Raw genomic sequence first — 13,494 nt, 5'->3', positions numbered from 1 at the left:
ATCAACTCCAATGCTGTCTCTTAATGCGATTAGTGATACAAAACTCTTGCTGTAATGTATAGCCTGGATACGGATGTGTAAGCGATGTATCCAGGATCTGTCGCAACTCTTCACACACGTGGGACGTAACTAGAGGCGCCTGGATTGTGCCACTCCTATCAACCCGGGCGATCGCCCTCTTCTTCCATCCGGAGTAGTCATGAATGAAATAAGCTAACATGCAAAGGTTATCCTTAGGTCATCCTGCGGCATCCTGCGGCCTCACTCTTGGTGGCTTCTAGTCCGAGTTGGTCCGTTTCCGCCCTCAAGCTAGTCCACACATACATCCGCCACTTTTAGGAAAAAGGACATTTCAAGCCCCTGTAAATAGATACAGCGGATTAGTCTCGCTTCGAGGTTTGTGATGTCACAAACCAAAAGTCACCATAAACTTCAAGCTGTTAATAATTCTCCGCAATTATTAAGCTAGGGGATTCGAGTGCATAGGTTCAGTAATCATGAAAACCTACGCGACGCTATTCGCGCCACGGCTCGGCCACAGTTTGTATTTAAAGAGCTGTGACTTGTCTTGTTCAAATCTCATTCACATCAACAATCCCATTCAATCATTCACAATTACATGTTCCGCCTCAAAACAAGCAACCTCATTTCTTTCCAACAGAGATCAGCAAACTACAGCACCATGGTTTCCAAGATCCTCGACGAGCTTCTCAACCGCAATGCGTATGTATCTCATCCATCAAGTACAACAAGTACTTCTATATGTCGTAAAGATTCGTCACTCACCAATCTAAAGCAAACTTGTCGAAACATACAAGGCGCCACCTTCTCTGGTCCCAATGGTCCAGGCAACTCGTCAAAGCGGTGCGGGAACAATCATCCTCAGCTGCTCTGATCCGCGTCTGAACCCTTACTCGATATTTGGCATCGATCCGACGATCAAGGGCGTCACTATGGTCCGAAATGCTGGAGGCCGTGCCATGGACGCTGTCAGATCAATCTCTATCCTCCAAACCATTGGCAACGCAAAGACTGTTGTTGTCATGCACCACACAGGTGAGCAGAGATGCTACTGATCGGAGAGATGTTGTATGAAGCATTGCAGTTAACATGTGATATAGACTGCGGAATGACGCATTACCATGACTCAAGAATCAAGGAGGCCCTGATCGAAATCGCACCTCAGGAGAAAGACACCATTAATGCTTCCAAATACGGCGAAATCGCTGGACCGTAAGCTTAAAGAACCTCACTCTGAAATTGAATATGTGACTGACAACACAATTACAGGATCGAGGATAGTCTGAAAGAAGACGTGGATCTTCTCAGCTCATCGCCCTTTATCCTCCCAGGAACCTCGATTGTGGGATTGAAGCTGGATCTTTTTACCGGCGCCATCGAGAAAGTCACTGAAGTCAAGACTGCTGAACAGCACTGACTCGGATCCAAGTTATGATATGTCACTTATAGAATTGGTAATAGAATAGATAGATAATCATTTTTCTGCAGCTTCCCGAGTGTTCCATCCTGTAGATTTGGAGATTCAATGCGGAGCGGCGAGCTTACTTAAAACCGGAGATCCGTTGCCCCCGCCCGGCATGTTATAAAGAGGGCTAACGCATGAGCTTAAAGAGAGCGCCCACGAATGACTAATTCCATATCATATAAAGATTATCTATATCTGATGGACACCTTTTCTGCTCGTATTATCTTGCCACGTGTGCCTCTTCTCGTGATATTCAAGTTGAGAAGCCATGCAAGCCGTCAACTCTTGCGGTCCATGCGGACGGGGCAAACGGCGTTGTGATCGTGGTTGGCCCAGCTGCTCTACGTGCACAAGGTGAGTTTTCTCATCCACTGAGAGGAATACCAAGAGCTTACCTTGAGAGCGTAAAATTCTAGACTTAGTAGGCCATGTGTGTATGATAAAGATACCTTGCGGCCGGTAGAGAGTGAAGCCGGTCTCAAAGTACCGGATGCTCCAACAAAGACAGACGCCAATTCGTCCAGGTCGTATTCGCCACAATCATCACAATCAGCAACAGATATCTGGAACAGTCCCAGTTTTACCGATGTCACGTCTGGCATCGAGCCCTTTCTTCACGACTCTCTTAGGCGACCTACAGTCGATGTCATTGTTCAGAAGCAACTACTCAAGATTGTCAAGTCCCGCAGCGAGATGCATCGGATAGCAGACTCGTACTTTGCCACCATTGCCAGACGGATATCAATTATATCGGCACAGAGATTCTACGCAAGGTTACCCAAGATTGAGTCTCCTAGTTGTGTTGCCGACTTCGCCGCCCTCTGTCTATGTGTGCACCTCGTACTACAACTACCACAGCCGCATGATAACAGTATGCAGTCGTCGCTTTACGTGACGGTAAAGGGCATCATCAGTCTGCTGGAAGCCACTTCTTTTCACTCTCTCGAAGTGATACAATGCCGAATCCTCATAGCCTTCTATGAAACTGGTCACGGCATCTATCCCGCTGCAGCTGCATCCATAGGAGGCTGCGCTAAGATGGCACGCTTTGCTGGATTCCACAGATATTCTATCCTCTCGACGTATGATGAAGAAAGAGAGATTGTTGTAGAAGAAAAGAAACGAACATTATGGGCGCTGCATAATCTAGACCGGTGCGGTTAACTGAACCCATGAGCTTGATAGTATCTAATACGCAAACTTCTAGCTACTTGAATCTCTCCATGGGAGAAAGCATCTTTACCACGCCATTCGCACAAGAAAGCGACCCTCTTCCTATTGAAGAAGAGTTGTGGGCTAAAAATGTAAGTTTCATATGCCTTATTTACACCTCAAGCTACCAATGACCGTCTAAATACCCATGATCAAAAAGATCGCTCCGAGCTTAGTTACGCACAACCTAAACACACCAGCTGATGTTAGCATCGGCTCATTCGCCCGCGAATGCCAGATTTCTCACGTAGTCGGACGAGTGCTACGAAACGTATACGAGCCGGTTTCAGACGAAGCTTTTCAGGCCAAAGAGGCCGCCCAGCTCGAGGCGACCATGTCGACGTTCATCCCACTGCTCCAGAATGATGTAGAAGACTTTGGCAAATATTGCATCTCCTTTGCTATTTGCAGCAGGTATGGCAGCAGTCTTCTGCATATGTGACTCATAAGCTAACTGGAAGCAGCGCTATATTTACTCTTTATGGCTGTTCGGCTGATCAGGAGAGATATGGTGTGCGGATTATCAACTGTCCTGCTACTCTGGCGGAACATACAGCTCTCGAAATTACCCGATACTGCCGTAAGCTATTTGGAGATGAGGAGGCTATCGACTACGGATGCCTGTCTCCGTTTGTGCCGTACGCGCTCTATCAGTCTGCTGTCATTCAGATGCAATTACTCCAGCGTGATCCCAAAGCCAAATATGAAGACAATGTTGAGTTTCTAAAGCAAGTCTTGAGGAATTTCGGTAAAAGATGGATGCTTGCAAGTAAGTCACGGTCACGAATACACCAGCAAGTCAGATACTAATAGTTTGAAGATAAATATTTGCTCAAGTTAAACGATGACTCGCCACCACTGCTATATAGCATAGTATAAGTTTGATACATTAGGCGTTGCTTGCCTCATTCAACTGTGGCGAATACTTGTCGAACAAGCCTTCAACACCTCGAATATTTTCCGCCCAATACACTTCTCTCTCTTCATCGGGCAAACCATCTGGTCTCCATTCCAGTTTCATGAATAGGCTAAATCTAAAGCACTCTAAGAATGTTTGCGTAGCCTCGCTCTTATTCCATCGCTTCCATTTGGGTATATTGCTCCAAAAGGCCTCGCGTAATTCATCGGCACGTTGATACTCTGGACCAAATCCATTGGGAGCATTCTCGCGGAAGAACATCTCCATTTCCCGGTAAAGTGAAGCATACGGAGCACTTGCCAAAAATTCCCAGTCAATAATTGCTTGGATCTCCGTGGGTTTCTCACTCGACACAATTATGTTGTGAGGACCCATATCTGCATGCATGGCGACAATAGGGACTGTCTCGACGATGGCTGGTATATTCATGCAAACGGGTATCGACGAAGTCTCTTATGCGATGAAGATATTTCTCTTTGTACTGTTTAATGCCCTCTTGCTTTTCGAGAAGGACAAGGCAGCATATTGTTGAGTTGTCACGTGGATCTGTGTGACCACTCTCCTTGGTCAATTCCACTTTCTGTTTGCTGCTGTTTGCAGCTAGTTTTCCGTCTTGCACACATAGATCAGCTTGTCACAGATTACAGGTGCGTTGTAATTTTGAACACGGAATTCGTTACACCCATACATCATCCCATGCCTCGGCCGAGGTTGAAAATGCTGTGAAGATCCCCACTCGCCTTCCACGAGGCTGAAATGCTCAAGCTTAAAATGTTGAGGCTTAAAATGCTCCGGCTGTGAAAAAAATACAAACCAAGGCCGTCCAGTCATTTCGACCAATAGTCTCCAGAGGTTCTCAAAGCTTTGAGTGAGGTTAAAAATGCTGTGCAGGACCACCACCACACGAAAAACATCTCTCGATGAAGTCCAATGTGTATTCAGTAATGATTAACTCACCGAGGAATGAAATTTCACCAAGTTACGGTTGTCTAACTGTGATTGAATAAAGAGCGTCGTGCATTTAATGTTCAAATATTTCACCAAACACCATAGTACATCTAGGCACTCCTTCACTCTGCCTTGAGTTGCTGCATGTCTGCCGTGATGCCTCCATCCTTGAAGCCCTTCAACACTTGGCGCGCAGTGCCATCCCACTTAGACTCACGAATCCAATCCTCGAGGCTTTGGAGGTTGGGGTTGATACGCTTCATCTCGGCCAAGTCTCGCGTGCCCTCGTTCTTCAAGATGCTGTTTGCGAAGCCGGGCCACCACATGCTAAAGTTCTGTCCCACAGTGATTCCGTCGGGATACATGCTGGACACGGGGGCGTCGGCATAGGGCAAGGTATCGACCCATTCCTGGACAGTGATGTTTTCGTAGCGGGCCTTGACGCTGGCAACGCGGGACAGAGTCTCGGCAATTTCTTTGCCAGTAGACAAGTGGCTGGTCGCAAGGAGAGTCTTGCCGGACCACTCCTCGCGGTTCTGGAACATGTGGAGCGCAAAGGCACCGCAATCTTGGAGCGTCATGAAGGGGATGTATCCGTCGCCCAAGGGGAAGCGGAAGACGCGAGTGCCGTCGGTGGCGATGTGTGGCACATAAGGGCCGCCAATGAGATCCTCGTTGTACGGACCGGTAATGAGAACCGACCACACAAGCTTAGAGTCGGGGTGCGCAGGCGAAGTCATACCATCCAGATAGGTGTGAACACGACCTTTGCCATTGGTGTGGTGAGCTGCGTACTTGTGGTCAAAGTTGGTCAGACGGAGATAGTAGTCGATGCTGCTATAGACAAAATGGCGAAGAGTTGGGATGGTGTTTGCAATCTCAAAGATACGGACACCAGCCCAAAGCTCGTCCGGCTCGTTGACAGTGAAGCCTGAGATTCGTCAATAAGTCAAGTTATTTGGATGAGTATGGGAATTTTTCTTACCATCAGTGTTGACAAAGACGCCGTAGCAGTCTTGAAGAGCTCTCTCGACGGAATCAAAATCCATGAATGAGCCCTTGACGAGCTCAACCTGGGGGTAGTCCTTGAAAGTCTCTTTAACGCCCTCAGAGTCTGGGTTGCGTGACAGCACGCGAACGGTGAAGGGATCCTTTGCCTCGACAAGAGCCTTGACGACTGCGAAACCCTGGGCGCCGGTTCCACCAATAACGAGAATTCGCTTCTGAGCCATCTTGAATTTGAAGAAAGTTGAAGGTTTAGACTTGAGAGAGTAAAAATTGATTGTCAAAAGACTGAGTTTGTAGAGATGCGAAGTTTTGTAGAAAACTGTAGAGTGTTTGTGTTTTAACTATGCTTTGTTCTGAGTTGAGTGATCTAGCATTACTTGAGGGCCGAGTTTCTGTATTTTATATCTTGCGGCCATGCGCAAACCGACATGTTTGGTTTGTAATTGCTGAAAAGATTGGAAATCATTTTGACAGACAAATATGCACTTGAAAAGCCTAATTACAAAGAAAGAAGCATATAGATGGTCTTGAGCGTCGCTATTAAGAAGATTCTGACATCAACAACAGCCAAGCCCCGGGAAGGTGTTTCGGTCTAGGAACCCGAGATAACCTTCGATTTGCTACGGCGTAGCGTCCAAGTAACTAGATCTGGGTTGATGCCGCTCTAGTGTGCGGATTAGCGTGCGGATAGAAGCCATGCAAGGAACTAGCCCGCATGTGCATCATCATGTCCCCTGTGAGAAGCATTCTTAAGCAGTGAATGATTCGTCTACGGAGTGGACAGGACATGTTGAACGCAACGCTGGAGACGAGTCTAGACAATTTGTATCATTGATCAAAGATTTGCGCAGAAATGAATAAGTAATCTCTTCTTTGAAGGGCAAGTCAATGAACAGTGCCAATGTGGTATTACCAATAGCGATTAGTAAACCCTATTATTTTCACAACGTAATGGGGATATTCGATGCAAGTTCATTTTCCCTTTTTTAGAAGCGTAAATTTCATAAATAGCTACATGTGTGCGAATGGTATAACATTTACTTCACGCCTTCTACAACCACGCTTCCTGTGTGGGATAGTTGTTCTATTCGTATTGATGTCAAGGATTCGGTTCATGTTAGCTAATTAGACAGCAGCACTGAAAACTGTGCTCGAAATGGATGTTGACAGTTGCAAAAATGCAAGCCCGCATTGAATTGGACTGGGGGAAAACCACGAGGAGAAGTAAGTCTTCTTGGATGAAGTCTCAAATTTTATTTTTGGTATCACGGAGATGACAGGAGGTAGTAAATGCGTTACAAATCCCCCTAGTTACCGTATGAATTCTAATATATAATATTTATGGAACCTCATTCATTGATAGTTCTAAGGTCTTCTGTTGGCCATATTTCCATCTCATAGGTCGTGATGGTATGTGGTACTCATTCTATTATCCATACTGGTAGTCGCTAGGAATAGAGCCTGCTAGTGTTTCACTCTGTTATATTCTCATCAAAGTTATACAGCAGCACAAACTACCAATGTTTCTCAGAGATGTCCACCTCATTTACATCGACGCCGTCTTTAAACCACCGCTCATCATCAGAAATCTTAACATCATTACCGCTCATCTGTCGTTTTCTCATCAATCCGTTCTCCGCAAACGTCCAGTCTTCAAGACCATACGTCCGCCACCACTGGCCCGCCTCGTCGCACCACTCATACCAAAATTGCACAGCAATCTTGTTCTCCGTAAAAGCAAAAAGTTCCTTCCGTAGTCGGTAACCGTTTTCTCTCTTCCACTTCTTGGTCAAAAACTCCTTGATGGCGTCTCTACCCTGCAGGAACTGGTCACGGTTGCGCCAGATTGAGTCCGGCGTGTAAGCCATTTTTACGCCATCGGGATTTCTAGCGCTTGTAAGCTGGAGTACGACTATATCACACAAATTGCTTCATTTACCTGGTATTCCATGCATCTTGGGCTGCCTTGACCTTCTTCTGCGCTGTTTCAGCCGTGAACGGTGGGTAAGGCGGTCTTCCTTCCTGAGACGACATGCTTATCCTTGTGAAAGCTAGTGACTTCAAGTTATTACAGCAAATCTGAACCTGCCTATTGAACTAGACGGTCTAGAGAGCGAATATGACTTCTTATATACACACTCAACAAGCCAATATGAATCCTTGATAACCCCTCATCTATACGCCCGGCGTGCATCTGCAGCCCCCACTACCCAGTGAGGTGTAAGACCTAAAGCTACCTATCTATTTACTTTAGGCCTTTCCAACTTAACTGTTCCCGTGCAATTAATGTACCAATAGAGGGGAGAAATCCCCATCGTTCCATTTCTTTATGACGTGTTTCTTCAAAGGCCTAAGGTATTGCCTGTCCCTCCACTGCCGCTTGGCCCGCCAAGCTATGCAGTTCGTTTCGGAGAAACGTGCCGTTGAACTCAATTATTTCGCTTTTACCCTAGTATTAGAGAGAAAATTAGTGTCTAACTTCTGGAACTTGAGAGAACATTATACGATCAGCACTTACACTTGTAGTTCGCACAACACTTTCTCGCGCCTCCAACGAAGACTCCCAAGCACTCCACCCCTGAATCTCGTCACGAACAAATCCTCGAAACTCTCGAACGATAAAGTCCCTCACAGCCCAGGGAGCGATAGCTGTGTCTACGAGACTGAACTGCTCTCCAAAGAAATATGGATCTTTAAATTCTTTGGAGACCGTTGAGAGTAAGTTTTTGAAGTCTGTCAGAGCAGATGCTTGCTTTTCAGGCTCGCTTGGCTGCGCTTGTAATAGTCGAAAGAATGCCGGAACAACCTCTTTATTAATGTACTCAATCCAAAGCCTAGCAATGGCTCTTTGGTAGGGCCTTTCCGGCATCAATTTGCTGGACCCGTATTCTTCATTCAAGAACTCGTTGATGATAATAGAATCATGAAGCGGCTTGCCATTTACCTGAAGTCCGGGGGTTAATCCCTTTGGTGAGATTTCTGGCCATAGTCAGCACCACAACCCAAAAGCGAGAAGTGCCTAAGTATCGTACCTAGAAACGATGCCTCTTTAAGATAAGGATTGACTTCCTTATACTGATAAGTGATGCCAAGCTCTTCTAGTACAACCCAAGAACGTTGTGTGAATGGACAAAACCATCCTGCCCAAAACACGGCATTAGCTGGCTTTTTATGTCTTTTAACTGTCTCAGCCGCTGCAGATGTAGCGACGGGGTGGTATTTTGGGATCGCCTTTTGCATGCTTGTCTTTTTTGCTAATCGTGAGATGCTTGCGACTGACTAGTTAGTTGAACTGTGAATAGAGATCAAATTCATTTGACCGGAAAACGAATGTTTCGCGCTATTTAAATACGTATACTGATGTCATACTAGTGTTTGGGATGATTCCATGTCTACACCAAGAAAGAAAGTCATTTTGTCTCATTAGAAGCTTTCTAAGTTGAGGCAACAACTGGGGCGATGCCATCACATATGGTGTCATTCTCTATTTGTCTTTAGGGATCATCTCAAGTAGAAACGCTATCCCGATTATTCCAAGATATCGGCATGCTCGCACTCTCACTTAAGCGACCTCCGTGCTGATTCATGATATGACGAGCTGTTGAACAGGGCAACACTCACGAAACAATCTTATGAGGAAACCTTTCGGATGTGTCTCTAGCCAATCAGAAGCGACACATAACTCCGAGTTGAGTGCGGCCTCAGTATGCTATTAACAGGGTTCCACAGCTGGCGACTCCGAGTAAGCTCGGAATGGAATCAGTGATTGTGATTAGTGATCGTGTCTGGACGGACATGGCTGATTGAGGATTATTCACCATTCAAAATATGTGCTTGTTGCGTCAATAGAGCATATCTCGCTGCCATTTGGCTGGCTCCTTAACCCCGAGATGAGTGCGAAGTAAAGTGCTAAGAGGTGAATCTGTTTGATATACAAAAGGCTGTGGAATCTTGATTAGATGACTACCTGGTAAAAAGAGACGTACTGGTTCTACTGCTTGGTCCTATTATATACAAAGAGAATGTTTTCAATTATTCTAAAAAGATGGCTGACCTGGGAGAATGAATGGCATGAGATTCGCCATCACTGCTACTTGGCTCTGGAACTCACCTATGTATTGTTCATAAAGTAGCACAAGCATCTCTGAATACTCTTAAAAGACCTCACAACGTTAAACGTTGTTTCAATAAAATGCCTTTCAAAAGGTCATATCCGCATGGCCGCCATGAAGGCGAGGTGGCCGTATACAAAATGCTCAAACTCCCCATCAGCGGCGACCCCACGAGCTCCGGCCTTCCAATGAATCACGCTGTCCGCGCAATGCAATCGCCTCTCGTGGCAGTGGGGACACTCGACAACAAAGGCCGGCCGTGGACGACCATTTGGGGCGGTGACATCGGCTGCGCAAGGCCCGTGGCAGAAGACGTGCTTAGATTCGACAGCAAGGTTGACACACAACATGATCCTGTCTTCAATGCCTTGCTCGGAAGTGATAAAGGCAAGACTGATCATGCAGTACTCCAAAGCGACAAGAAGAGGAAAATGATGGCTGCATTGACTATAGATCTAGAAGGACAAGACCGTGTCAAGCTTATGGGCAAGATGCTTGCAGCCATGGAAGGCAAAGATGGGAGAGTCAGGATCGCCATGGACATAGAAGAAAGCCTTGGGAACTGTCCCAAATATCTCAATCGAAAGGAGATTATACCGAATGATGCCCATCCCGTATTAATATCACAGAAGCTACCGTTGCCGCAAGAAGCTGTGGGCTTGATTGGCAGAGCAGACACGTTGTTCCTGTCGAGCACTAACGGGAAATCGATGGATACGAATAACAGAGGTGGCCCGCCTGGCTTTGTGAGAATTATCCAGAATAATGAGGATGGAGTGATTCTGATATATCCAGAGTGTGAGTGCTTATCCATTCTTCGCTTTCAATTAGAGTATATACTGACCATGCTTAACAACTGTAGTCTCCGGCAACAGATTATATCAGAGCTTGGGAAATCTCAAAGTAAACCCACTGATTGGCATCGTTGTTCCCGACTTTGTCACTTCTGATGTCCTATACCTCACAGGTTCTGCAACAATCCTGGTAGGCAAAGACGCCTCCGATTTGCTCGTCAGAACACAACTGGCTGTCAAAATCAACGTCACCGATGCCAGATTCGTTCAATCTGGCCTCCCATTCCGCGGAATCCCAATAGAGTACTCACCATACAACCCTCCTCCACGATATCTCGTCACCGAACAAACCGAGAGCACCGCAAAAACATCACAAGACAGCACCGATCTTTCTGCAAAGTTTCTGTCCCGGGAGATCCTCACACCAACCATCAGCCGCTTCACATTCAAGCTCTCGTCACAGAAGCCGATCCCGACATGGCATGCCGGGCAGTATATAACATTGGACTTTGCACCACACCTGTATCAAGGATGGTCTCATATGAGAGACCATGATCCACAGAGCTTGAACGATGACTTTATTCGAACTTTTACTGTTTCTAATACCCCACAAGAGAATGAGCTTCAAATCACTGTCAAGAAGAACGGACCTGCCACGCATTTTCTTTGGAAGCATAAAGCCGATGCACCCTTGAAATTGTCTGTATTGGGATTCGGTGGACAAGAGTCTTTTCGTATGCCTGTTCGGAAGACCTCTGCAGAATCACCAGCTTCTGTCTTTATTGCGGCTGGCGTGGGTATAACACCCCTGCTTGCACAAGCTCCAGCACTCATCAATGCGGAATCAAATTTTGACGTGCTCTGGAGTCTTCGTGGGGAAGACCTAAAATTGGCGGTGGATTCGTTTAAGAGAATTGACGGGCTGGCAGCTAGAACGAAGCTTTTTATCACAGGTGATCATTTTGATAGTAAGCTGGTGAATGAGGTCCAGAATTTAGGGAGTGAGATTGTATTCCGGCGATTTTGTGAAGACGATCTGAGAACATTGAAGGGAGCGGAGCGTAAATTCTTTCTTTGTACGGGGCCACCGCTGTTGCAGAGGACGAAGGGATGGCTGACCGGGGAGCAAGTGGTTTGGGAAGATTTCGGATACTAAAGTCTCAACAGTTGTTAAATATTGTTTGTCGGTGCTATAAACGACCATTGAGCACTGCAGTATTGGTCGAATGGGCGTATCGTTTGAACATGTTGACAAAAGAGTCATTGACATTTCTCTAAATGTGCTGTAGTTATGTACCATTGTTTATCGTCTTATATACATCAAGTTGAGCCTGAAGAAGGAAAGGAGAGGAGTCGGTTGCTGTTGTTTGACAGCATCAATGTATAAAATATAATTCTGCTCCACGCCAATTAGCATTTCAATCAGGACATTTACCATTTTAGGCGGGAGATGCTCAACTTACACATTGGTCTTCTCTATCTTACAAACCCTGTTTATCCAACATAGGTTCCGTATTTATTTGTACAAGCCATCGGCCGATGTCCTCGCTCCGTGGAATCGATCGAATTCGTCTAATAGTGGTTGGACATTCAGGTAGAACAGTTCACCAGAGCGTACCCCTCTCCTTTCTCCTCTTTTCCGTCTATTCAGCTCGTTAGCTCATCATATATTCGTATCAAAGCCATGTATATAGTTGGATTCAACATACCCAAGCCTGTTTGCAATCGCGATACGCCCTACGCCATACCGTCAGCTTCTCACCTACAATGCCGAATCAAGCTGCCATTGTCACAGCCCAGGAGTACAGAACATACTGGAAATACTCTCCGCACATCGACTTGTCGCCGTTATTCCGATACAAGCATTTATAACTGCGCTGCGCCGCTTCCTGACAAGGATCGTAGAATTCGCTTTTCGATTTGCTGTGAAGTGGTTGGTTAGCGTTAAGCAAGGATGGGGAGATGTGTATCATATGGTCGAATTACCTCTCGAACTTTTGCTTCGTCTCGTCGGTCCAGGGACCTTCTTTGGGACCTTCTTTGGGACCTTCTGACGGCGTGGCCATTTTCTCTCACTGTGATTTTGTACACGATGTCACTGAGACAGGACAATGTTAAAGGTCGGATTTTAGTGAACGAGTTACAGGTGATTTACATCACAGCGCAGTCACCTGACCCCTGTCGCAGCTCCGATAAGCTCCCCTTATCGCGCTAGCTCCCGCGAAAAGAGGCCAGCTTGGACATGACGCCAATTGGTCTTTCCGTCAGTCGCGAGACAGTTGAGCTTCAACAACCGCCAAACGATCAATTCCACGCCTGCTCCTCTTCCCTCTTCTCCGGGTCGGGTCCGATATAATCAAAAGGAGAATCATTGCACAGCATCACAACAAGAGAGAAGAGAAAAAAAAACACCGTTCAAAATGCTTTTCATAGGCAATCTCGTCTACGTCCTCTGCCTCCTCACAAACGCCCTCGCCATCCTCTCCGACGACCGCTTCCTTGCACGCATCGGCCTCTCCACATCCACATACGACCCTGCCTTTGGCGCCGGCGCAGATGCCAACAGCGTCAAGGCCAAACTAGTCGCTCTCATCGCCAGTGTCCGCATGGTTATGCGACGTACGTCCTGCCCTCCTTCTCCCTACCCTTCGAATTGGGAATCCCCCACCATTATGCGCACATCTATAATCCAGGGGCTATTGGGAGGGTAAGCGGACCGTGAGACTAACACGATGGATAGCGCCATTGATCATAGTCAACACGTTGATCATCCTTTACGAACTGGTCCTGGGCTAGACGACAGGCCGAATGCCTCAAGATATTTTCGATTCCGAGCACCGCCTACGCTTCCAGTGGGCGGTTTCATGGTAATAGCGACATTCATCGAATCCCGAGAGCACATTAGGCGTTTACGCGGGGTGACACAACGGCGCAGCATACATATAAATGATGAGATGGTTATTGCGCGGGTGATCTCTTGGATTTAATAGATTTTGCATGGGTTGGTCGCCGAAG

At 46.5% G+C, this 13,494-nt stretch overlaps 7 protein-coding genes across 7 annotated transcripts; 4 read left to right on the top strand and 3 right to left on the bottom strand.

Annotated features, from left to right (window-relative positions):
• Positions 1-682: 682 nt before the first annotated feature.
• Triagg1_205 (uncharacterized protein) lies at positions 683-1,438 on the top strand (the record flags this gene model as incomplete). Its single annotated transcript, XM_062897053.1, has 4 exons — positions 683-723; positions 797-1,056; positions 1,122-1,233; positions 1,291-1,438. The coding sequence occupies 4 exons, from the start codon at positions 683-685 to the stop codon at positions 1,436-1,438; spliced, it is 561 nt and encodes a 186-aa protein (XP_062760555.1).
• Positions 1,439-1,754: 316 nt separating this feature from the next.
• Triagg1_204 (uncharacterized protein) lies at positions 1,755-3,577 on the top strand (the record flags this gene model as incomplete). Its single annotated transcript, XM_062897042.1, has 6 exons — positions 1,755-1,840; positions 1,912-2,640; positions 2,694-2,790; positions 2,859-3,112; positions 3,163-3,467; positions 3,519-3,577. 6 exons carry the CDS (start codon positions 1,755-1,757, stop codon positions 3,575-3,577), a joined length of 1,530 nt encoding a protein of 509 aa, XP_062760554.1.
• A 10-nt stretch (positions 3,578-3,587) lies between these two features.
• Positions 3,588-4,004, bottom strand: Triagg1_203 (uncharacterized protein; the record flags this gene model as incomplete). The annotated part of the gene is made up of 1 exon (XM_062897031.1): positions 3,588-4,004. One exon carries the CDS (start codon positions 4,002-4,004, stop codon positions 3,588-3,590), a length of 417 nt encoding a protein of 138 aa, XP_062760553.1.
• A 683-nt stretch (positions 4,005-4,687) lies between these two features.
• On the bottom strand, positions 4,688-5,797 carry Triagg1_202 (uncharacterized protein; the record flags this gene model as incomplete). The annotated part of the gene is made up of 2 exons (XM_062897020.1): positions 4,688-5,496; positions 5,551-5,797. The coding sequence occupies 2 exons, from the start codon at positions 5,795-5,797 to the stop codon at positions 4,688-4,690; spliced, it is 1,056 nt and encodes a 351-aa protein (XP_062760552.1).
• Positions 5,798-7,087: 1,290 nt separating this feature from the next.
• Triagg1_200 (uncharacterized protein) lies at positions 7,088-8,813 on the bottom strand (the record flags this gene model as incomplete). The annotated part of the gene is made up of 4 exons (XM_062897008.1): positions 7,088-7,460; positions 7,513-7,631; positions 8,092-8,552; positions 8,606-8,813. 4 exons carry the CDS (start codon positions 8,811-8,813, stop codon positions 7,088-7,090), a joined length of 1,161 nt encoding a protein of 386 aa, XP_062760550.1.
• A 952-nt stretch (positions 8,814-9,765) lies between these two features.
• On the top strand, positions 9,766-11,635 carry Triagg1_199 (uncharacterized protein; the record flags this gene model as incomplete). The annotated part of the gene is made up of 2 exons (XM_062896997.1): positions 9,766-10,483; positions 10,548-11,635. 2 exons carry the CDS (start codon positions 9,766-9,768, stop codon positions 11,633-11,635), a joined length of 1,806 nt encoding a protein of 601 aa, XP_062760549.1.
• A 1,264-nt stretch (positions 11,636-12,899) lies between these two features.
• Triagg1_198 (uncharacterized protein) lies at positions 12,900-13,275 on the top strand (the record flags this gene model as incomplete). The annotated part of the gene is made up of 2 exons (XM_062896986.1): positions 12,900-13,098; positions 13,220-13,275. 2 exons carry the CDS (start codon positions 12,900-12,902, stop codon positions 13,273-13,275), a joined length of 255 nt encoding a protein of 84 aa, XP_062760548.1.
• Positions 13,276-13,494: the final 219 nt, after the last annotated feature.

This window comes from Trichoderma aggressivum (assembly GCF_033847375.1).
Source record: "Trichoderma aggressivum f. europaeum strain CBS 100526 chromosome Unknown scaffold_001, whole genome shotgun sequence".
NCBI lineage: Eukaryota > Fungi > Ascomycota > Sordariomycetes > Hypocreales > Hypocreaceae > Trichoderma > Trichoderma aggressivum.
The sequence above is the reverse complement of the archived record's forward strand: the minus strand, read 5'-3'. Positions and strand labels throughout refer to the sequence as shown.